The sequence below is a fragment of the Dermacentor silvarum genome, chromosome 5 (assembly GCF_013339745.2).
Source record: "Dermacentor silvarum isolate Dsil-2018 chromosome 5, BIME_Dsil_1.4, whole genome shotgun sequence".
NCBI lineage: Eukaryota > Metazoa > Arthropoda > Arachnida > Ixodida > Ixodidae > Dermacentor > Dermacentor silvarum.
In genome coordinates, this window is record NC_051158.1 from 98,950,401 (window position 1) to 98,975,975 (window position 25,575).

The 25,575-nt window shown below is 45.9% G+C and overlaps 1 protein-coding gene across 1 annotated transcript in view; it reads left to right on the forward strand.

Moving 5' to 3' along the window:
- The window catches only part of LOC119453640 (TBC1 domain family member 9), a 94,318-nt gene that overhangs the window by 42,049 nt on the left and 26,694 nt on the right, over positions 1 to 25,575 (forward strand). The window contains exons 16-24 of the mRNA XM_049668310.1: positions 1,815 to 1,923; positions 5,044 to 5,244; positions 7,865 to 8,000; positions 8,553 to 8,664; positions 10,204 to 10,264; positions 13,399 to 13,569; positions 18,883 to 18,993; positions 21,209 to 21,319; positions 23,958 to 24,096. Of these exons, the coding sequence (XP_049524267.1) occupies positions 1,815 to 1,923; positions 5,044 to 5,244; positions 7,865 to 8,000; positions 8,553 to 8,664; positions 10,204 to 10,264; positions 13,399 to 13,569; positions 18,883 to 18,993; positions 21,209 to 21,319; positions 23,958 to 24,096 (1,151 nt within the window). The remainder of the gene's footprint in view (positions 1 to 1,814; positions 1,924 to 5,043; positions 5,245 to 7,864; positions 8,001 to 8,552; positions 8,665 to 10,203; positions 10,265 to 13,398; positions 13,570 to 18,882; positions 18,994 to 21,208; positions 21,320 to 23,957; positions 24,097 to 25,575) is intronic.

Consider the following 25,575-nt stretch of genomic DNA (forward strand, 5'->3'; position numbering starts at 1 on the left):
ACTGCCAAGTCACGTGAAACTTCGCGAAAGTGAAGCTACCTACTTGCGTCGTATAATCGAGGTTATTAACGCATTGTTTCGATGGGGGTTTTGCTATGACCAAACTAATTCATTGTAAAATGCGGGTCGTCGCATGACCAGGGGACGTATAATCGAGGTTCCACTGTATTCGGAAAAGAAAAAAAAAATTTTCTCGAAAGGGACATATTGCGCAGAATCGTATCGACAAGGTTCCACTGTATTTTATAGTCAATGAACAGACTTTAAAAGTCATCATGTGCAAAGGCAGGCAAAGAAAGACTCAACACGAGAACTCTGAAAGCGTAGTCACAGAAACAAGGTGTGTTTCTATGCAAAACAATCTTCACTTGCATTGAAAAAGTGGAACCAATGCTATGCTGATACTGCGGCACAGTCATGTGCTTTTGCTGCTCCATCAGTGCTAGCATGTTTGCTTCCCGTTTGCTGTCAGTGCTTGGTTCCAGCTCTTGAGCAAGGTGCGATTGCAGTATCGGGAGGTCGTCACATCGCAGCTGTAGCTTTTTCATAGCAGAACTGCCATTATCAGGGGAATGCAATGTATGTAGCACTTTCATGAGCTTATCACGATGGCAAGATATCACGCTTGCAAGATACAGTGCGCGCGACAACACCAGCAACCTGTACCGGCGCAAACATAAAAATGTCGCAGTTTCGCCCGAAAGGCGAAGCATCGATTGCGATAGCGAATTAGTAGAGAGCTATTCGGAGTAGAGATAGTAGTTTTAATGGCTGCATAAACTTGAACACATTGGCTTACTAACTGAATTAACAATCGTGGTGTCAGCGCGCACAAGCAAACATGAATAGATCACACTGAATGACCGCAGCCAACGACTGTCAAAACGCTGGCAGCAAGCGCAGGTTCGCACGGTCTATCGCTTCAACGGAAACTGAGCGGCGAATGCACAGCGCATACAAAGGTCAGAGCCGTGTGGAGATAAGAGACGGTGCGTACGACCGGCATCCCTGGGCAAAGCGCAAAGGAGAAGTTGTTGGCAGAGGAGAAGCTGCCCCCCCCCCCTCCCCCCCTCTTCCCGCTTTGTTGCTTTCGCGTGGGAGATTGAGTGGCAAGATACGCCTTTGGTGCCGGAGCACAGCGCCGCCCCGCCTCCCTCCCATACCTCCACGGTCTTTCGCATGACGGTCACGTTTGCTTTCCGCCGAGCGTTCGCTCTCCGTGATAGCGTGCGGGGGGGGGGGGTTCGTTCTCTGTGATAGCGGGCGTCCCCTGCGCGCGGCGACAATTTTATCGCCTTTGGAATATATACGGAACCTCACGGCGACGGCGACGGCAGAAATCCGGTTGAAGTGTCCATATAATTGGCAATAAAAACGCCCGTGTGCTTGCGTTGTAGTGCACGTTAAAGAACCCCAGGTGGTCAAAATTAATCCGGAGCTCTCCACTACGGCGTGCCTCATAATCTTGACCGGTTTTAGCATGTAAAACCCCAGAAAGAAGAAGAAGAATTTTTTGCAAGCCAGCGCTATCAGAGGTTCACCTCTAAGTGCAGACTTTGTTGCGGTTGTTGTTGTTGCTTCCATTGTTGTTCTTGTTAGTTCATTATCATTGTTTTTCTTGTTGCGGTCATTGGCATTGGGATCGTTGTTCGTGTTGCTGTTGTGATTGTGGCAGTTGTTGTCATTGCTGTTGTTCTTGTTGTGATCATCGCCGTCATTGTTTTTGCTGCTGTTTGTTTTGTCACTGCAGTTCTTGTTCCTGTTTTCTTTTTTTTTTTTTTTTCTAATGCTTTTGCCCTCCTCACTGTGCCCAGGGGCCTGTGTACCTACCGCACCAGCAAGGCCCAAGAGCTTGTCTTGGCGGGCATTCCAGACAGCCTCAGGGGTGAGCTCTGGATGCTGTACTCAGGGGCCATCCATGAGGTACGGGAAATTGGTTTCATTTTGTCTCAGAGCTTGAAATACTTGAAATATAGTTTCAAGCTTTCAAACTGGAGGCAAGCCGCATTTGGTTTGCATTGCTCCAAAGCTTGTTCTTTGCTTTCATGATGGTCGTCAGCGAGCTCTTCGATATCCCGTATTTCAGTGCTACTGAAGTCTTCTTCACTCCATCAACTTCTACGGCAGCCAATTTCTCCTTTACGGAAAGAGTTCGATAGTTGCCTCGAGGCGGTATGATGCGAACGGCGGCACAGCCACTGATGGAACGATAAAACGTGTTGGCGTACTGAGTTGGCCGAGGGTCACGCGCATCAATTTTTGTACATGCCGTGCCTGCCGTCTCAGTCACCTCAGCGGCTTCGTGTTTTTTCTTTTTTTTTTTTTTTTTTTAATTCGCTCTCAACACGTGATTGTTGGTGCGCACGGTTTGGCCGTATTGACACATGTACGCAGCCAATCGGCTTTATTTGCGACTGTTAGTGATACAATAACGCAAATGTTCAGCTAGAAGCGCCAAAGTAGTAGATATTTTCCGACATGGACAAGCAAGAAGTATGAATTAACTGAATGAACGCAATGGCACAGTTTGAAATAAGTGGCGTAAAATACATTGAAAACATAGTGGGCCAACCAAAAATTTGAAATTTGTTTGAATTAACCGAAAGTTTGAATTATCAGAGTTTGAATTACTGCGAGTCTACTGTATAATGAATCTTGTGGAAGTGTTTTAAAATCATTCATTGTTTTGAAATTTTTTATCAAAAACACAAATCGACATTAAAAACAAATTCGACGTGACGAATCGCCTACATTTGCAAGCAATAGATTCACAAATTCAGTTATGCTGATGACAATGGCATCGTGCAAGTGGAGTCAGAACACATGTTTGTGTGAAGAAGTCATAGCCTGGGGCCGTATTCTGAAACGTTCCACTTCGGGTATAGTTCGCCTTTCGCCTTCAGTCGCGCGCGGATTGGCTGGTTGAGCAAAACCGGAAAATAAATTGCGCCATCTAGTAGTTCCGGTGCACGTCATTTTGACGTCAAGGTGTCATTTCGTGCTCCCAACATATGTTGAATAACGAACACGCATGTGTCGTACTGCGGCCGATACATTCGAAAACAACACACCCAAGCCGCTCTGCACTCGCACGGTGCGCGCTCTCGTGTGTTGCAAAGCGTTCGAGTGCACGTGTTGGTAGTGCATGCTGACGTCACGGGTAAGCAGCCGGTTGATTTACTGAACAGGACTATCGCCTAGGTGAACTATCGCCAAAGTGGAACGTTTCAGAATACGGCCCCAGGTTCGCGCACAGCTCGTGCAAACCTCGGATCTGTTGTACGCAAGTGTGTGCCTGGGGCCTTACTGACAGTCACTGACAGTGAGACGCCATAGTTCCGAGCATGTTCCATCTGATGAAACACAATGTTGCAAGGTGACAGCAATCACGACGCAATGATTCCTTAGCAGCCACTGACTGTCGCACATGAATGATGCAGCGATTTATTTCTTGAAAGCGTAGATAACACGCCTTGAGCTATCACTGATAATGCCGATTGCGTTTAGTTAAGTGTATAGCGAGCTCGTCATTTGCAAGTCCAAGAGCTGTATGTGCTGTGCCGCTGCCCACCATCGCCAAACATTACTAAAGCCCAGGGGCACAGTGCCCAGAAGCATTCACAAATTTTACTGCATTCCTTCTGTTCTTCGCCAACTTGATTATCAGTCTTGGATTTAGGTGGCATTTTAAGCAAAAGCCTGGCTTTTTTGCCGGCGATCTTTTTCCTCGGTCCTTCAAGATAGTCGCGACTGTAAACAGTGCAGTGAGTGGTTTCTCACAGTCTTCACAGTGCTGATGGGGCCAATTTGTGTAGTTTGCTTGCTCCATGTGTAGTTTCTATTTCTACGCGCCAGTGATAATGCTGGCGATGGCGATAGGGCTGGCACGGATTTGTAAATCACAGCCGTCTAGGAATATCTGAATATCGGGTGGCACGCCTAATTTTTCATGCATTCGTAAGTTGCAAACGTGCATGATATTTGGGGTTACACATTGGTTTTACTCAGTTGCCACTAATTGAAGGAAAGCCTAAAATTTTGCTCGCTATTTCAAAATATTCGGTGTTTTGAAATTCATGTTACTGAAATAATTTTACATTAAAACAATAGGCTTTTGGCTGGGAATTTCTCAAATTTTTGTTAAACTGAAAAAATTGTTATTAAGTTTGTAATAACATGATTTTACTGTAACTCACTTGAATAGACAACTTCCTTGTATGTCTATTTTAGCCAGTAATCCATAGTACAAATGACACCAGGCCGCCACGTTCGTCACAAACATTCGCTTTATTAACCCACTCCGTGACTCTTCCCCCACGCTATCCGCATGTTGTCCATCCGCGCAGACCACACACAGCACACTTGGCGCCACCCGCATCTTCCTTCCACTATCGCCGCCACACTCACGCCACCTGGTCCTTCCCCTTGCAACTGCGATCAACCGCACGTGTGGCCTCTGAGAACAGCGTCTTGCCTCACCTCACCTGGAACTCTTACGCCGCCGCTCTCTCCTCACATCCATAATATTTGTTTCTGACATTGCACGTTCCTGACTCCACGATAGAGGTCAGCTAAGAGTTCCTAATGGCTGCAACAGTGGAAGCTGGCAACTTGTTCAGATTAAATGTCAAAAAAACAGCAGCAACGCAGGCTGTGTTGGAGCCTCGGAACAGCCGTATGACCAGGGCATCAGTAAGAATGTGCAGGCAGTGCTAGTAATGAATTTTGTATATTGTTTTTCTTTTGATACAGTGCTATTCATTATAAACATGAGAAGATTGTTCTGGTTGATGTGGCTTTTTGATAGCTTTGTTAAAATGTTTTATGTTTGTCGTAAAGCTACAAAGGTTGCCTGTGTCATGTTCTGATCAGACCTTTAACTAGCCCTTGGCTATTGCTCTGACAAGCGTTGCTACTTCGTTCATGTTTGATTGAAAAAATAGAATGATTGAATGATTTGTGGCAGTATTGCCCACATTGTTGCGCTCACTTATTTATTTCTTCAATCCTTTCGGCACACCGTGCTCATCCCATCGGCTACAGCTGGAGACTCATCCAGGCTACTACCGGCGGGCAGTGTCCGAGAGCATGGGCAAGCGCAACGTGACCAGCGATGAGATCGAGCGCGACCTACACCGCTCGCTGCCCGAGCACCCGGCCTTCCAGAGCCCCCAAGGCATCAATGCCCTGCGGAGGCTTCTCAATGCCTATGCATGGCGCAACCCAGCGATTGGCTACTGCCAGGTATGCACCTCACTTGCAATACTGAGGGCCGTACTTTTGTCAATGATGAACTGATGTTAAACTGATGTTTTCATCCTGGCCAGTTTGGTCTCTGCGGGCATGTTCCAACACTTGCCATAGACGACGAAATAGACAGCAAACTGAACTGCAGCCATTGCCAGTGAAAAATACAGCTTCTTAAAGATAGCATAGAAGTTAAGAACGATGTAGGCTACTTTGCCATGCAAGAAAGATGGTGACTGAACACCTGCTTAGAAACCCAGTGCAACGGTCACTTGCATACAAGGAAGCATAGGCTTGCTTTCTTATGCCCTTAAAGTTAAGCTACATTGTATTTTCCATAGCTTCTCATGTTTTTCAATCAAAGTAGACTGGTTTCAATGCTGGCTAATATTGGAACACACCGTGGGTTCAGAAATAATAGTTTTGCTCTATTCAGTATTTCTTGTATATATATGCATTGTTAAGGCCTACTTAGGCCTCACGAGGCTTGTATAGAAGTACCTTAGGAATGCTCTTTAGAATGAAGGGCATAGCAATACAGTAGCGTTGACTTACGTAGGGGGTACTTACTGCTCCTAGTAATGTTGAACCTGTTTATAATGAACTCGATAGTTCCTCGAAAAGTGGTCGTTGTATCAGTAGTTTGTTATATGCAAACTCGCAAAATTAATGACACTGAAGCAGGTGTTGGCACTGCGATTTGACCAAAATCGAACTTGGTCCAAAAATCGAACTTTCAATATTCTTCATTTTTGTTCCCGACACTCCCGCATCTAGCTGCAAGTTTTTGTTAAACACATCAGCTAAAAAGTGAAATGCGGCGTCATAGCTCTTTCAAAACGGTGCTCGACCGGTTCTGATCACCTACCATTTCAAAACATCACGCGCAGTCGCCGGCATTTTTTCTTCAAGAGAGCGTCTCATATTTTACTATCTGCGGGACATCAATGGATTCTGCATACAATTGTGAAGCATTCTAGTTGGCTGGAAGGGGAAACTACTGTGGCATGCCGGCATTTTGCAATGGTCGTGCCGTTACAGCTGCAACATAAGGCACACGCACCAGGAGCCGCGAAGTTACGTTTTCTGTGACACTTCGCCCGAAAAAGTACAAAGTTGCAAAGGAGAATGTCGTCACCGACCGTTACCAGCAATGACATAAATGATGCATCGACAAACCGTAATGTTGCAACAACAGCGTAGTAATTGGCAGGCGCAAGTTGGCAGCACCGCATCCTGCCAGATGCGCGCCGACTCGGGCTAAGGGAATATCAATAGCAACGCTTCAGCGGCCGTTGGTCCAAAATGGTCCAAATAGGCATAATGAATGCAGTGCCACACTGAGAACTGCGCATAAAAGATGGCCACCATTGTGGCCTTTGACATTGCGCCTCAAGCCAGTGCTATCTCAGAGGCCACGGCCGCCGTATGTTGTACTTTCTCGCCCTGAAGCACGCTGGAGACCTGCTTTGAAACCATGGTTGAAGTCGAGGGACTTTCCTCACAGCTGCTAAAATTTGCACTTGGTGCGTGCTCATCTCAGCAGTCGTATCTTTATTAGGACTGGAGTGAGGGGTAGCTACCGTGCGGTCAGTTCGGTCACGCTTCCATGCTTTAGAACTTCGCGTACACCCTCTTTCTACTGCGACCGGGTTTGTTATACCAGGACACAGTTTTTGGCTGGAAGATGGTAAATGCAGCGAAATGTTGTCATTATAACCGTCGAATCGTTACATCTGAGATCGTTGTAAGTGGATTCGACTGTATGCAGTAATTCTAGCTATCTGACATACAAAGATTAGTTCCTTGTCGAGATGTGCTGAATTATCAGGTGAGTGGGTGGGCAACACCTAGGAGACGCTGTGAAAAATTTATGACATTGTAAAGAGCTGGTACAAAAAATTCAAGCAGGGCGTCACTGCTCATTTTTCATTCTCGGAGCTCTATTGCCTCGCCAAGGTGCAGTTCCTAATAAGACGGACCTTCTTGGTGCTCCAGAAGTGTGATTTCATCTTGATTAACCTCCCTCGTATTCCTCTTTGATGTTGTCCCCATAGCAGCTTGACACCTTCCCTTTTCCCCCTTTTGCATCAAACAGTAGTTACGAGCTAAGCTGAGTGTATCCATCTGTTTGCAAGAACTTCAAGTGATAGAAAAAATCGCATTCTGCTGTGGAGAAATGAATGCTGTTTTTTGTACCTTATGGTCCTTTCTGCCAGCAAATTTAGGCTTAAAGATGTGTGCCAGAGGAACTATTATTCTGTTCTATATGTATCCGAGCCTTGCATTTCCTTAAACATTTTTATTTATTTATTTATCTATTTATTTATTCAATAATTGTATACAAGCTTGAGCAACAAGAATAGTTTTGCAAGGGAGGACGTATGAAGCCGGATGGATGAATTTGAAGGAATGCCTCCATTTCTGAGAATTGACCTTCAACAAGCTTCTTATGCCATCTGTTGCTGTTACAGAAAAATGCAGAGCAACAGGTGTGCTCTAGCCAATATTTGGACTGTGTCAGTCGCCTAAGCTTCTGTTAAACTTGAGCTCCACATTTTCAGCGGATGGTCCTAATTTCGTCGCCTTTCTACGCTGTTACTCTTGCGGTTGGCAGGCGATGAACATCGTGGCCTCGGTGCTGCTGCTGTACGCGTCGGAGGAGGAGGCTTTCTGGCTCCTGGTGGCCCTGTGCGAGCGGCTACTCCCCGACTACTACAACACCAAGGTGGTTGGTGCCCTCATCGACCAGGGTGCGTTGGGCTGCTCCATGCATCACCAGTGTATCTTTACGTTGCTGTCTGGGTCAGAGTGGCCGTTTCAGAGACTATGGCATTTGGCTGACGAGCAGAAGGTTGTGGGTTCGATCCCCTGCCAAGGCAGTTGCATGCCGATGGGGGCCAAATGCAAAACGTTCGTGTACCATTCTTTATGGGCACGTGGAAGAACCCCAGATAGTCTAAACTAATCCAGAACCCCCCCATTTGTCTCTCGTAGACCCTACATTGCTTTGGGATGTTAACCCTCAATCAGTCAATCGATCAATGATCAGTCATCACCACTTTCACATGTCTTCTCGGCTGAAGCATATCTTGGTTTTATGGCAGTAAAGTGCGCACCTGCAGGCGAATTTCGCTTTCAAGTAGAGCTTGACAGCAATGTTAAGTGCACTGCTACGAAGCCGCATCTGAGGCGAAATTTTCAAATTGCTATCTGTCTCATCTTTGTACTCGAATCTAGTCTTGTATTTTTCGTGCCGCACACACATGTATAAATCCACATCGTTACACCGTTGCGACTTACAGGTGTACTGGAGGATCTAGCAAGAGACCACATTCCGGAGCTGTACACCAAGCTGGACTCGCTGGGCGTGCTATCTATGATCTCACTCTCCTGGTTCCTCACCATCTTCCTCAGGTGAGGACACTGCGACTGCATGGAGTTCAATGAACTCTGGGTGCAGACTTCCGATATGCAGGACTAAAGGCCAGCCTCTCATTTCTCCACAACAGAAGTGCTAAGCTTGTAGTGGCAGCCGGGTTGTGGAATGGAGCTGACAATTCCATTTCGGTCAGTAGAATGAACTGGTGGCACAGTTGCATTGGCTTGAACTTTGTGGCACCGGAAGTCCCAAGGCAATTGCCATTCCAGGCTGCACATTGGTTCTGGCTGGAGAGCGGCTGCATGTTGTCATTCTGTTCCTTTAATTCCTGCAGGGTGCCGCAAGGTAACGGCGTGTTTTCCTGTTCAGACGGCATGGTAGAAATGCCTGAGCACAACTGTGCACATGTAGTGCTTCGTGAACAAAAACTGTGGGAACACCTGTGGAAACGAAAATGCTCGACTCTAACTAAAACAGGCTCAACTCTGTTCCCACTGGATTGGTCACCATTCCAGTCTCATTCGATCTGGGCCTTTCTAGAAACAGGAATTACTCTAGAAAGAATCCAGTTCCAGGATGGCAACTTCACAGCCATGGTTAGCACTGTTGCTCTGGCAACTGCAACAAAGCTGCATAGGGGAACCTAGCCACTTCATACACAGGGCAGCCTCATAATGGTTGATTCAGTGTACAAGCTTTACGTAGCGCAGTTTACAAAAAGAGAGAAAAAAAGAAAACTGTATACTGAAAGGCACAATAACCACAATCAGATTACATAAACAAAGTTATCCTGGAAAGATTTAACTCGGCTTTTTGAAACGGGTATTATAGTGATGAAGCAAAAGAGAACAAACACGAACTTAGGATGGCAACAGAACCCATCGTACAAATCTATCGCGTAGCTTTTTTAGAGGCAGAATAGATACACTGAGACCATTTTCTATGTGCATTTGGTTTAACAGTGTCGGTAAACAAAATGTTAACGTTCGGTGGCCTTAGCTAGTTCTGCTCCTGTTGACATTCCAAGGTTCTGGCTGATGTACGTTGTAAACGGGGATATGCTGCCGGGAGCATGACAGTTTTGTTAACGCGTCATTGTTAAGTTTTCCGACTCTGTATAAGCAACAAAGCTTATAACTGAACAAAGATTCAGTTTTCATAACCCTAAGGTTTATAAACAGATGAGGTGTGTGGCAGCGATATGGTGCTTTGGAGACTAGGCGTATGCTCTCTTTTGCAATACCGTCAATTTATGCATGTTTTCCATTGAAGTGCAAGAATTTCGTATTGAACTAAACAAAGTATACATTGGATTAGATGAAGGCATGTTAATGGATTTAAGGAGATACTACTTATTACAGTGACGGCACATATAAATGCATTGGGAATGTGATATACTTTATTATTGCTATCCCTTTCTTTTTTTTTTCTTTTTTTTTTTTTGAATGGTCTGCTCATTTTCAGGCACACTTTTGTAGAGCTTGTATACGTAAACATTGCTGTGTTATCTTTATGTGCTGCCTGCAGCTCGCAATTTTCATATGGCCACTGCTTTGCATTTCTTTGTTTTGCAGTGTGATCCCGTTCGAGTCAGCTGTCAACATTGTTGACTGCTTTTTCTATGATGGTGCCAAGGTGAGTCTTCTTCATGTTTCCGTGGTCTGGCTTCTGTCATGTGATACAACGTACCAACAATATTAGTGACTGCACATTTATTTGCCTGAATGACTTGCCAAAACGTGATGACTACACAACAGGGCTCGGCCACTGTCAAATAATTTTGTTCTAAAGCGAAGCTTTCTTGGCCCGCCATCCTGTGGTTTGACATGGGTCAGTTGGTCAGTCAGAAGAAGCGTCTACTCAAGTAGATGCCTCTTCACTGAAAGAACGCGTGTCTAGCATTGGGGTTAGAACATGGGTACTTCAGCATAGCAGCCAAATGCTCTACCCATTAGGCCACAGTCGCAAGCACCAAAGGCGCTCCTTGCACACAGTGGCCTCTTCATAAGTTGAGCAAAATCCCAGCATGCACGAAAAGGTGGCATCACCTGGTGGTGGAGTTAAAAGGCCTATGCATCACTTGGGTGGTGTCACCTGTCAGCAGAAAGAGAATGCAAGCACAAAAGTAACTTGTTGCACATGATGGCATCTTTACTGGTTAAGCGAAAAACCCAACCCAATGCACACAGATGGGCAGCGTAACTTGGTGGTAGAGTTGGGTAGCTTCTGCATCGCCTGGCTGGCGTTACCTGGTGGTGGAGGGAAAACTGTTGTGTAACTAAGGTGACTTTGAGATACCGGCTTTAGTAGGGCTTTCTTTGTGGCGTAGAAGGTTAGGTGCTTTGGTTTGTGGTGGGGCTGTGTTGCATTTCTGCAAGGTCAGTTGTGACTGATGATGGTTGTGGAATGCGTTTGTTACCAAGGAATGCTGCGCATCTGTTATTGTGACGTGGCGTTCCATCTTACTGGCTCACCTTAGCCTGTGCTTACACCGATTCTCACAATGCATGGGATCAGCTCAATTTTTTTTTTTTTTTTCAGTGTTGAGGGTGTGAATAAAGTTTGTAGTATTGAAAAAGGTTAAACGAAGCTGTAAGCATTTGTGCCTCATTGAAGTATAGAAAGAATGACAGAGTGGGTTCAAAGGATGTTAATAGCATCTTCAACTCTCTTTGCAATACTTCAAATGAGAACCTAAATAATGCTCTATACTTTGGTCCTGGCGCTAGTCAACACTGCGTTGTAAGACGCAGTGTTGGGTAGCAACATGAACAAGCACACGCTAAACAATGACAAAAGAAAAAAAAAAAGAATGCCGGAGCTAGCTTACAACTGGCAAGTTCAACGTGACCTTCTGTTTGATAAGGAATTGCAGTTAAGCACTTGCAAAACCAAGCCAGCAAAACAAAACTTGCTTTGCTGAGGTTGTTTTGTGAGTGCCTGTCTGCAGTTGTTGTTGTGAAGGTTTTAATGTAACTCTCAGCAATAAGTTTGTGCTTTAGGCTGTACTTTCTTTTATATGCAGCAATAGCCGTTATGGACTCTTCTCGTATTTATGTGGCAGTCTAGGTTATTCATAACCGGCCTCATGCACGCCTTTAATGTACCATACATGAAACACCTAAATCGAGAAAAACAATGCATTGTCACTGTGGCTTCCCTTGCATCCTCTGCACCATACTGTTCACATGAACATCACCCAAGTTTCTACTCGGCCATTCATTCTCTTCTCGCCTCTCTCCATGACCTGACTCTCAATCTCAAGTTCAAGTTTATTCAAGTACAGCCAACACTGCCACAGAATTCATTGAACCAGTCTATAACAGCTACTAAAATTTCACACACCGTATGGTGCCCGCAGATCGGACATCATCTGCATGCACCATGTCACAAACATGGCGGTTGCAAACAAAGTGCTGCCATTCAGAAACAAATAACGTCATTCTAGTAGCTGGCTATTTACCTGTCGTTTGGGGCTCCAGAAAGTGTTACCAAATGGTGCAATGTGTCAGTGTAAGGTGCGCAATAATGCGACGCAAGCGTGCGTGTGACGACAGTGACAAGGGAACGACAGGACCGCAATGACGGCATAACGACTGATTCATGGTACTCTGGCAAAGAAATGTCACAACCTGTTTCACTACAACATTAGTCAATCTCCTGAAGGCACTTCCTTGTCACATAGCGTCTCGAGGTGCTGCGCTGCCACAAGAAAAAAGTGGGCAAACCTTGAGTGCTCTTGCTTTTATAAGCGACTTGTTGCTATGCGATATATGCGAGGGACAGAGGTAAAGTTGACAATTACTTAATGCATTTCATTGCTGTGTCTGTAGCCTAATGGAAACTGACACATGCGCACATGGTCTCGCGTTTCTGAGCAAATTTTTTGTGTGTGACATGGCACACGTGCCAAATGTCTTACACGCCTAGTTGGTGTTGGCACGAGAGGAGATGCATCTGTGGCCTAATGGGTAGAGCATCGTCTTCTGGCGGACCCTGGTTCAAATTCCACCATTGGACACGCAACATTTCGTTTTATTGAAGAGGCCAGAAATGAGGCGTGACAGGAACCTACCTACCACAAAGTGCCTGGTATGAAAGTGGGATAGAAGTTGTGTGAACAGGAGCCTCAGACGGGCTAGTCTACTTTTTTTACCTGTCTTTGCCAAAGATAGCTGTACCTATCGAAACGTCGGCCAGCCCATCTGAGGCACTTTATCCCTGTTTATGCAACTTCTATCCCACAGTGTGCTTCCCTCTATTGGCCCTCACCTTGACTTTGGTACGAGGCAAATAATGCTGTGCACGAAAACTGTTTTAGCATTCGACAAAAACAGCATTGTGACTACGATTATATGGTAGCCAAGCAAATGTGGTTAAGTCAAAGCAAGACTACGAATGTTTCGTTCATTATGGCTGGAGCTGTCGCTGTGAACGTAATGCGGATAGCGCAGCATTGGTGTGGGTTTTTTTTTTTTTCCTTACGTGGCTGTCAGACAAGTACCACGAGTACTTCTAAAGCGTAATAAAGGGAACGTGTCAGCTAGTTGACTGAATATCTTGAACTAGGGAACAGCGCGAAAGACGAGGACGCAGAGAAGGCACATAACAACCACAAGCAGCGCTCACAAACAACTTACAGCTGACTAACAACTAACAGTTGCTAGTCAGCGCTGTTCTGCGTCCTCGCGTTTTGCACTGTTCCCTAGTTCAAAAACTTCTAAAGTCATCGATCGGTCGCACATTTGTACTGCTACATGTGGCCATAGGTGGTGTTCCAAATGGCGCTTGCCGTGCTCGAGGCCAACCAGGAGCGGCTGCTGAGCTGCAAAGACGACGGCGAGGCCATGATGGTTCTCTGCAGCTACCTCGAGAATGTGCACAACCCGCAGGCGGGCATCTGCTCTCGGTCAGCGTCTCAACCTGCAACAGAATCCAAGGTACAACCCTGCAGCAATTCAAATTTTCCAGCTGGTGGCTGCATATTTATCTCCCTCAGACCCAAAGGCAACTCGGAGACATAAGCGCTTTTTGAGTCGACGTTTGTGTTTCACTTTTCGAGTGAAAATGCAGGTATACAAACCGAAAAGAAACAAGAACATTTTAGAACTTCTTAAGAGAAGTTTGCTGCTCGGCTAGTTGGTACTTGGTACAGTAGAATTGGGGGAAAATGCGAGAAAAAAAACACCGCATATCCACGGGGTGAATGATGATAAGTGGGCGAAGCTCCGGAGGGAATCATCGGTAAACCGTGAATCTTCCGTGTAATTCGCCCAGTGTCGCCGCACTAAATCGAACGATTGACTTCCACCAATGACACGCGCCATATGAGACGTCATTCCTATTTTATAACAGCGCCCTTCATTATAATTGCACCATCTCCCACTTAAGGGGACGCTAGCACAAACGCGTTAGAAACGTGCAGTACTCTCTAGTAAGGGGGAGAGGCCACAGCGTCTTACGCAGCCGTTTACACATGCCGGAACGTGCACCGCGTTTGCCGACGCCATCACATGACTGCTGAGAGAGTATAACCCCCGTATTCATAGTAGTAGTAGTAGTAGTAGAAAACTTTATTTTATGTTTTAAGAACGAAGTCCCAGAGGGTGGAGCCCTCAGTCCAGGGCCCCATTTGCTGCTGCTATCCGGCTGGCCCGGTCGATCAGGCATCGCTGGTCGTCGAAGGCTGTGCTGGAAAGAGCGGCTTCCCACTGGGATGGGGAGGGGTTGGGTATTCTAGGTAAGCCGGGTGGTTTGGAGCATTCCCACGTAGAATGGTAGAGGTTTGGGTGACCACCACAGAAAGGACATTTGTCGGGGTACTGGCTAGGGTAAAAAGTGTGGCGGAGAGCAAGGCTGGGGAACGTATTAGTTTGGAGCTGACGCCAAGCGGCTGCATCTGCACGGTTTAGCTTCACGTGTGGTGGGGGGAATATTCTACGGGATAGTCTGTGGTGTTGTAGTATATGCGTGTATGTAAGCGGTATCGTTTCCACCTTGTCTGGGTTGGACTGGTCTTCCACCGGTGCCTGGAGGGTTAGGCCTCGGGCTGCCGCATGAACGCGCTCATTGCCAGGGAGAGACGCATGCCCAGGTGTCCAGACTAGGTGAACTAGTGGAATGTTTTGCTTCTTGTGTAGAATTTTATGAGCGATCGGTGAAATCCGTCCTTGTGCGTAGTTTCGACATGCTTGCTGGGAATCTGTAAGAATATGTATGATCTTATCTGGGGGTTGAGCGCTGATGGCGAGGGCTATGGCACATTCTTCGGCTTCCGTGCAGTTGTCAGTGCGTATTGTGGCTGATAATAGTGCTTCGCCCCTCCTCAGGCGTATTCATAAACGCTCCTCGACTTGAACTTGACTTGCCACCGCCTTCAACGCGTTTCGAACGCGCTGCCCAAGGCGGTGGCAAGTCAAGTTCAAGTCGAGGAGCGTTTATGAATACGGGGGTAAGGTGGAGAGGCCACAGTGTCTTACACCAGCTTCTTACACGGGCCGTAACGCGCTAGCACAAACGAGTTAGAAACGCGCAGCCTTTCGTTAATGTTGGCTATTTATTGTCATCGTGGTGCGTGTGTCCATGTGCGCTTCGTGGCGTAGTGGCTAGCGCCGCACGTTCGGAAGCGGCGGGTCCCTGGTTCGATTCCGCGCTACAGACACAACTTTCGGAATTTTTTTTTTCCATAAAAGTAGACGTGGCTACCTACTACGACGACGACGACTACTACTACTACTACTACTACTACTACTACTACTACTACTACTACTACTACTACTAAATACTACAGAGGAGGGACAGACCCACACCCTAAGGAGCTTCGCCCCTAAAACATTCTAACTGGGAAGACATACAATCCAAAGTCACAAAAAAAAATTCTGCAGACTCACCTGTAGTTGAAACTACGTAGTGCGAAGCGTTGTGCAAATTGTTGCAGCACGAGACGCCGACGCATCCCGATCTTGTGCAGCCCGAGCGATCCGAGACGCGCATTGTCGTTTTTGCAGCTTCGGCAAGCTTACGTTTGCGCTCCTATAATTCGGCCTGGGCCAGCAGCTTCTTCGGGAAAGCATCGTGGCGGGAAGTTTTGGCATGCCCACTCAAGTTTTGGCATGCCCACTCAAGTTTTGGCATGCCCACTCGGCGAGCATCGTAGCGGCCACGCGACACCGACGCGTATCGTGCTTGTGGAGCCCGAGTGCCGTGTTACGCACGTTGTTGTTTTAAGACCGTGAGGGGAAATCTAAACGAAATCGAGCTGTTGGGCAACGCCAGAATACGATGACGCCAGAGTGAAACATTACGCTCGCTTCGCGCCGCATGCAGCAGGAAACGGCGGGGAGTTTGGGTTACCTCATATGAAAAACATGCAGTACACTTACGCTTATCATAATTATTTTGCGGTGATAGCTGTGAATGATGACGCGTGATGACCCGGGAGTAGATCTCAATCATGCATGCTTCGCACCTTTTCTTGTTTACGTGGGATCTGGTGACCATAAAACATATCACACAATCGCAATTTTGTGATATACGCTCGAACCTCGTTACAATGAAATTGAAGGGGGAGCCAAAATTACTTTGTTATATCAGTTACTTCGTTATATTCATTTTTGCCATTTACTGCAATATATGGCCAATGGGATGCACAATTGTAAGCATGGAAATAAGAAGACGGCTTTGCGGCTCACGGAACTGCTACACAGCCACCCATGCAATTGAAATTTGAATAAAACAACAAAACAATCTTCGGTGTGTGCAACATGCGACTTGGCATCTGACACAACAGCCTTTAGATAGCTGCCTTCTGTTCCATTGTGATGGTCCTTCGTGTCTGCTTTCCACTTAAGTGGCTCGTGCCGGTCGAGCAGCACGTGGCACACAACACAGCGCTCCGCTGTGTGATCGAGGAGGTTAGCGAACTTCGCCGCATCAGCTTGGCTCGGCCAGCTCTTGGCCTCCGAGATTGCACTGACGCCAATGCAATCTCGGAAGCCATGCCGGGAGAGGGAGAAGCGAATGCGCGGCCTGGCGTGGCCCTGAGATTGCGCCGGGGAGATCTCTGAGGCCAGGCCCAGCTGCGGCTGTCTGCGTGGTGCGCCATAGTGAAAGAGAGAAGTGAATGCACTAATCTTTTGCATCGCCGTGTGTCGCCGCACAGCATGGCGCGGCTCGCATAGCCAGGCATGCACAAGAGAGAGGTCAGTGGAGAAGTGCGACAGCGAGCTGCTGCTTGTGCACAGGTGCGCGTGGTGGCGAGAAAGACCAGTGTTGCTCGTCGATGTATTCGACATGGGAGTTTTTAGTTTTTAACAGCAGCGGCGAGCAAGTGCCGAACCCTGCGAAAAGTGATGTACTCGGCGCGCAACGGTCGAGTATTTTTTCGTTTAGGAAGCGCATCTAGTTCGTTATATCCATTGGCAGGACAATTTCATTTCGTTAGAATAAGGTTTTAAATACATGGATCTCTATAGGGACTTCAAGCGAAATTTCATTTACTTTGTTATATCCATTGTTTCGTTATAACGAGGTTCGAGTGTGCTGAATGCTGGTGTCAAAAGATCATGTTTCCTGGGATCATAGTAACCGGTAAAAAAGAAGCATAAATGTATTGGGTCATTTTTATGGTACAAAACGGGACCCTATCAACGAATTTCAGTTTTAGAATGTATGTACATGTATAAGACAATTATCATTCCTCGTTTTTTTGTCCTTCACTCTTTATTTTCTTATATTTATTCAAACCTAGACATTTTCTACAAAGGTGTGCTTGAGTTATTTATACTTGTATATACTCTGCATGAGCCCATGATTAGAAGTAATTCCAAGGGCTCAGATGAAATGTTCAACTTTACTGCACATATATTTCATCTGACTGATACCTTCATTAATTCAAATGAGGTTCTACTGTATTTAGAATGAGAACAGTGCAAGTTAACACCTTTCAAGTTGGACTGGTATGTTACCAACATGGAACAGCCATTCTTTGTGTATGTACTGCTGCTATATGTGGAAGGCAATATCGTAGCATATAAAGACAACATTGTGCGCATCGTAAGGTTGTTCTTTTTGAAAAGACAACGGTGTCCATTGTGAGAGCCTGCTGCCGTATCAGTAAAAGAGTTCAGCGCCAAAGGAGTCACCAAAGTCCACCGATTTTTAATTTTTTTACTTCAATGTGCGTATGTCAGGAGGCATGCTTTCAGTATCGGTGACACATGCTGCACAGCTTGGACAGGAAGTGGGATGTGCATTACTCGAAATCTGCCAATTGACGCTTGCCTCCGGTGCAAATTATTCTATGTTCGACAGAGAGTCCAACTTCATCATAACAAAGTCGTATCCAACGCAAAAATACTTTCGTTATACTGTTCACTATTCATTATAGGCATACATTTGTTTCACACTGATATAGGCAATAAACATTTTAGATTCACTTTGTTATATCTAATAAATTGCTATGTGTGTGTTTGTTATATTGAGATTCGTGTGTGTGTTTGTTATATTGAGATTCGTGTGTGTGTTTGTTATATTGAGATTCATCTGTGCTATGTTTGAAGTCTTTGCGTAATAAAATATTAAGACTTCCAGACTGGGTCAAATTAATTGGCGATGCGGATTTCCTGATGCCGGGAAGTAAACTGTAATGATGTCTTCTACGGCACTTAGTTGCAGCCCCATTACCACTGCTCGTGATTAAAGAGAACACTAAACAGGAGCACCACCTCTGCTGAGGTTAGTAAAGTGCTGTCACAAAGCTTTCTTTTCGTTAATTTTTTCAGAAACAGGTTGATTAATAGGACATAAAATGAGGTTTAAGCATTTATTTCTAAAATTTCGTCCCAGAACACCAGCGCTTGGACATCAGGGTGATGTCATAGACTGCCAAGTATTTTCTCATATTTTGGCTTCTTGTGTCAATGTGAAAATTTTTCTAAGCATGCTAAATTCAGTGTTTGGCTTCTTTAGAATAGAGTCTCATCCATATTAACTGATAGAACATTAACTATGCCCTAGCAGACACCATCAAAATCCATGACATTATGATGAGCTAGTGGCAGAACCTAAGAGGTGGTGTTTCCGCTCATCTTTCGCTTTTGTGTCTTGGCCAGCTTGCCAAGCTTCCTCTCACAGTAAGAGTGGCTTTTTTTTTTTTTCATATTGTAGAATGGTAACCTACTGATTAAGTGCGAATTATATTTCTCTTGAGTGTCCCTTTAATGTTATAGTCTCTCCTTTCTGGTGTCTCGCAGGCAACCGTGGATATTTCGACTCTAGTCTACGACTCGTACAGCAAGTACGGCTTCCTCACATCGAGCATGATAGAGAAGCTTCGCCTCAAGCACAGGCTCAGTGTTGTCCAGGTGAGTCTGTACATTAGCTGTCGCTTCACGCAGGCATGTTTTACATTTTCTCGAGATCATCTTTCGTGGTTACAAACATAGGCCGTGGACGGCTTCCGATTTTGCCCACTGACGTAGCCAGCCAAATTTAGTGGGCAAAAAAAGCCAATGGCAAGTAGAAGGCGTGTGCTAAAAGTGAAGCCTGCAGGTTTTCAACGCTTTTCTCCTGTACATAATCACAATTTTACTAACCACGTTTGCAGTAGATTGTGTAGAAAATAACAAGTGTTGGTCCTGAAGTGTTATGCACCTTTCTTTTATTTGAAAATACAAAAGGCGACTTTCTGTACATTGAAACAACTTAAAAACAATCTTTTTGTTTTGGTGTAGTAGATTGATAAGGCACGTTACCGGAAGTTTCTTGTGCCTGCGGACTCACTGCAGGTATCGCGCACTCTAAACCATCTATATCAGGTGTTTTCTTTTTTTTTCTTCTTTTTTTTTAAGCTGCACCAAATTTTTTTAAATCATCTGTGGCAGATAGCAGTGCTAACCCTTAACTGAAGTAGTCGATGAGGCAGACATTACTTCTACGAGTAATTGAAATACGTAATCAACTAATTGGCAGATTTGGTAATTAATTCACTTACAAATTACTTTCCCGAACATACTGAAATTTACGAATTGTAGCCGGTGAGTTTACAACAGGTATCCACTTTGAAGGAAATTGCAGGTGGACACCAGTTTCCAGATAATTATTTTCAAAGTGTGTGACGAAATGCATTGGCGTTCCAGTTACTTTTGTGCTTCAATGGATAAAACCTTGATTTCTTAAAGAAGTGGAGCAACAGTGCATTTTTACCGCAACTATGACAGAGTATATCTCAAACCCGGTGCCATCCCCCAAATTTGTTCAAAATTCATTTGCCTTGCAAGTTCACTAGCTACAATTAATTACCAGTAAGAAACTTAATTAGTGAAATTTTTTGATTAGTTGATTCCGCATTTGATTACTGATGGAAGTTGTGTCCTCCTCATCGAGTAATTTAGTTCAAGGGTGAGAATTGTGCTTTCTGCCACAGGTGACTTTTAAAAATTTGGTGCAGGTAAGAACACCCGATATATCCCCAACTGCAGTGCTTGTCTTCGTTGGCTCTTCAGTTTGTGTCCTCATCCAAAGTCACGCTGTTACATTTTGAATCGTGTGGAATCAAACAGTTGGATCTTTGGCGTTCCCAATCGCAGGTTAATCTGCTTTGTACAGAGAAAGGAATGTACAGTCGGTGGCAAAAGCTTACAGACCATGGGATATGAAAAAAAGCTAAATATTTCTGCACCTGGTATTCATATTTCCAGCCCATACTAGTATATGCGAACAACCTAGCGTTTTGAAGTGTACTGGCTACAGTCAAGAATCGCTCAGAAATTCAAACTTCTTCACAGATCTCACCTTTCATAAGCTTTTCATACCACCTGTAGATGTTCGACAGAGTGTTGCCTTTATAATAGATTTGCCATTATATGTGGTGTAGTTTTTGACTTGTTTTGTAGCAGATGGCAAGTATTTTTGTAATTTTAGCAAGAGACATCTGGAGAATTCTAGTGGAGTTTGATTTCTCTTTTTCTTTTTTCCTCCTTTTTCTTCAGGGGAATTTTCACTTTAGCAGAATGACAAAAGTGGCCCACAGTGCCTGTCTTTGATGACACATACATCGCAGTCAAATTATTGTGCGTCCGGCTCTTCCATCGCACCCTGTATTTTAAACATGGAGCAGTTTTCAATATGTAGTCAGTTAGCTGGGCCGTAACAGTTGATGCTTGAAGGCTTTAAAAGTGTTTGCTTACTACACCTCACTTTTCTCATTAAAATTTCTCATTCTGTGATTGTGGCTATGTGGCTGGAGCGTTCTGTTGCTGTACACAAGTTTGTGGACTCAATTGCCAGCCACAGTGGCCACATACTAACGAAGGCAGACTGCAAAAACGTTTGTTTACATAGATTTACGAGCACTTTAGAGAGCCCCAGCTTATCAAAATTAATATGGAGCCCTTCACTCTGTCATCTCTAATAGTTTGTGTATCACATTTGAAGATTTAACCCTATCAATCAATCAATCAAACTTCATAGCCGATTCTTAGTAAATTCACTGGAGTATTAGCGGGTTTTGAATCACATTCTAGCGGAATCTTTGCTAGAAGTAATGACAACACTTGTCATGCACAATGTCCTTTGCAGGGTCTGCAAGACGCCAGTGTGAAGAACGTGCTGAGGAGCCTGAGCCTGGACCCCCGCATCTCGGCACTCCTGACGCAGGATGAGCTCAGCGATCTGGTGGCACTCATCAGGGTGCGTTCACAGCTGAAGCACGTTGACGTGTTTTTCAACATAAAGCATAAAGAGCCACCAAACCAGAGGACGAATTCACAGAGGTTGGGCAGTTGTGCCAATTGCACCATCACTGAAATTGCTGTGCTAAATTACACCTAGAGCGAAAAACAATGGCTGAAATCACGCCACGCTGCGAGCAGCTTTTGCTCTAGCAGGCGTTTCCAAAACATTCAGGAGTCATGGCCTCTTAAAGGGGTCCTGAACCACCACTAGGGTTTGGTGAGAAAACACATTCTCAGACAAATTTTGCACTCGTGCGGTGCATGGGGGCTCACAAGCGTAGCGTGAAGCCACCTTTTTCTCACACACTCTTTTCAACAGAGGCCATCTCCTCACCCTTTCGGGGCTGCTTGTGGCTGCCCCCTTGACGTCAGCAGGCAGATTCCCATAAGGCGCTGCCATTGGCCAATAGCTGACATCAATCAAAAAAGGTTGTTTTAATCAGTGTGCTTCTTTCTGCTGTTACAGTGTATATTTGTTGGTGCAGTTTACTAAATAGGCTGAAGTAAGCGAAAATCTGCGTTTCGAATGTAGACAAAAATGCCGTACTTCTAGAGGAAGCCGAATACCGTCTGCTTACGCTCGGCCGTGCCCGCCCACGCAGGAATAAAATGTTTGCCACACTGCTTGTCGGTGCCATAGCCATCGGGTCACGCTAATTTCGGTTAGTTTTGAACACTCAACTAGCCTCAAACCACGTGCAACCTACTGTGCCTTCGTTCCTGGAAGATCCTGGTTAGATGCCTTGGTAGACATCGCTTGGTATTAAGGTATTCACAGAGCTTCTAAATGCATAATCTGGATGTGGCTACTATTCGTTAGTCAGGCTGGTACATGACAAAGCCGGTCTGCAGCACGTTGCAAGGCCAGACTGGAGCACATGAGCGCAAGCGCACATAGTTGCATATAGCTGCGTCTGCTATGTAACGTAGATACCGCAGCCGCCGCAAGGTGCCACGACGAGCTGCAGTGAGCTGCTGAGCTCACAGCAGCTTGCTGAGGCCGCGCAAGACGGGCTCTGCAGCGGCGATGGCTGTGAGACGGCGTCAGAGTATTGCATGTCGCCTGTTCACCAATGACGCCAACGATAAGGCATGTGGTGAGCGCGTCCTGAATAAGGCATGTAGAAACAAAGCGCTGCAGGAACAGAGGTCTGTCTGCAGGGGCTGCTGTGAATCGTGCCCACGCGTCACCCGCATGCTGCCTCTCGCAATCTCCTGATTAGTGAGGCAGTCGCGCCACACTTCACTCCGTGGGCTACATGCCATACGAGACAGATTTTCCACGCTAGCGAATATATTGTGAAATTAAAACACGTATAGAGCTGCGCTCGCTCAAATTTCGCATTAGGGAGTATCGTAATCGTCGGTGAATGCACTGTGCCACTGGATGGCACAATGCATCTAGAGGGAAGCGTCTAGAAGAGCCCAGTCGCATAAATGCCTCATACATGACACGTCTCTGCAGTGGCAATACGGTGTGTCGCCACATTACTTCAACACTAATTGCAATAACGTCAACATCCATTATGAGATGGGTTCTGCCGCAATTATTTATTATTGTTCTTTGTCCAGTATATTCCACTTTACAATGGGCAGGCTAATTGGGTTCACCATCGTAACGTTACATGGGGACAACAGAAAAGGTGAGCGAGAATACTGTTGTTCAGGCTACTTTCTTGCTGTCATCCACACCTACGATGTTATGTTGGCAGAACCACTTGACATGCATTAATGTCACAGATCTCGGGGGCACTGATGTTTAGGAGATGGACGGAGGCACGTATGATGGCACGGCACGCATGATTTTGAGAGCAAGCGAAACGAAAGAGTCCCCAGAAAAACAAACCGACAATAATAACCTTAAGAAATAAGTGCAACACGTACCAGCGGCTCTAAACCGTATACAAAACTATCAACCAGTTAAGCTGTCCTTCTAGCCAGTCTTAACCCCCACACTCCTAACAGTCTGATAACTCTAACCTCTCTCGCTACTCCCTACGATCCTGAAGGTGGCGTCACCTTGGTAGACGCCCGTGTCCCGGTCATTGTCGATGACGTGGCAGAGAGGCCCGGCGGGTTAGGCCTATTAACGGGTTCGGCCGCTGCTTTCGTCCGGCGCCTTGCTCAAGTGCCGACGAGGCGCCCCGGGGACTATCTTGCATGCTGGTCTGCCTCAGAAGGGGGATCCCTACTGGAGTGCCCGGAACTTCCGTGAGAGGCTGCAGCGGGTCCAAGGAGCCTCACTCGAACGTCGCCGAGGTCGACGGCCACACCCTGGACTGCCAGCGTCACGGACTTCTTGGCCCGAACCTCCACGGCTCCCGTCACCAGTGTGATGCTGGTGCCACTACCTTCTTGGCCCAGAGCCACGCAAATAATGCCAGCTCATCATTGTTTTTCGCTCGATCATGTCTCGGATCACGCGCTTCGAGTACTCGTGCTGTTTGGAACACTGCGTGCTCTTCGTCATCGTCATTCTTCTTCTGAGTGTTGTCCCTTTACTCATGACAATTAACTACATGAAATCCAAGCCGCCATGGATAGGCTGTCTGGTACAGTGCACCTCATTGAAACTGGCCTTTGTGATCCTGCAGGAGCAGCAACTGAGCCAGCACAGCTGGGGTACGGGACCGCCAGGCGTGGCTCCGCCCAACGTCGACACTGGCGCCCCCTATGGCGAGCAGCTGTTCCACCTGGATATGGACCAGTTCCTCAGCTTCCTGGGTGCCATGGGTGAGTCCGAAAATGGGACCAGGTGGTTGGGTTGCATAGTCATTGTCGTTCTCATCAGTGAGCTGCAGGACAAAGACGTGTGTTCCAGGGATCTTAAATTACTGTATCTACTCTATTCTCGCATGCCCTCAACTGTTGGACGACATCTGGCCCAGCCAGATTTTCATATACTCAAAAAAAAAATGCAGAAATTTGATATCCTTTTCTTGTTTCCTCACCAGATTTCCATGGTGAGAGAGAGAAATGTCGATTTGTTTTCACTTGAAAAAAAAATTTTTTTTGAACTCTGAGGTTGCTGGACTTGCGATTTGGACACCTGCTGTAGGTAGTGCTTAATGATGACAAACTTCTGGCACCCGCAGTACAGCAAAGCACGGCTCTCAAGATTGGGGGCTACAATTTCGACACCGTCTACTACAGTTTTGGTTTCGCACTCAACTCTAGCACACATGTCATATTTTATGGTAAATTTGTCAAATCGTACCAGTGTGCAGTGGCACCCTGGGGCAATGATAGTTGGATGAAATGGTGCATCAGGGCGCCCTAATGCATATTAGTGTGATTTGCCAAATTCGCCATTAGTGAACTTTCCTGGGGAAAAAAATGCAAGTTATAATCAAGTAAATATAGTACTCCTGTTTGTGAGATCCATGAGGAAGGTGGCATAAAGGTTAAAAATTAAATTAAATTTTTGGGTTTTACGTGCCAAAACCAGTGCTGATTATGAGGCACGCCGTAGTGGGGGACTCCGGAAATTTGGACATGGTTGCTCAGTGGCTATGGTGTTGGGCTGCTGAGCACGAGGTCGCGGGATTGAATCCCGGCCACGGCGGCCGCATTTCGATGGGGGCGAAATGCGAAAACACCCGTGTACTTAGATTTAGGTGCACGTTAAAGAACCCCAGGTGGCAAAAAGGTAACGTGAGGGTATTGGAAAGGTAGTGGTGAAAAGCAGCAGCCTTTGTTGGCTGTGAAGCAGGCTCTATTGTAGAGACAGACAAGGCTTTCAGAAAAATTGAGATTAAACACGTAAGCCGATTGCCTTTTTAATTACGTGTTATTAGCTCAAGAAATTCATAGTACGGCCTCTCTCCAGAGGATGCCGCTGTGATAGTAGTTTGATGTAGTACATGCCTCCAGGCCCTTGCGTATCAAGGGCTTTGTTTAGGCGGTTGTGCTCATCAGTTGTGATCATCATTCATTTGCAGTGTATCTTTCGTGTCCATAATACACCTCATTAGCCATTGATATTATCTTATTACCTATAGATTTTACATACTTTACAGTGACCGTTTCTTTAGGTCCCTTTACAGCCACAAAATATGCACCTCTCGTAATTCATCACTCGTTCACACTGGCCTGGCGCTCTTTGGCCATACTTGGCTCTTGCGCCACTAAACAACACACATTCATTCCTGTTTAATTCTCCGTCCAGCCTTGCATGCATGTTTTCTGTCGTGTGTGGTCCTCCAACTACTT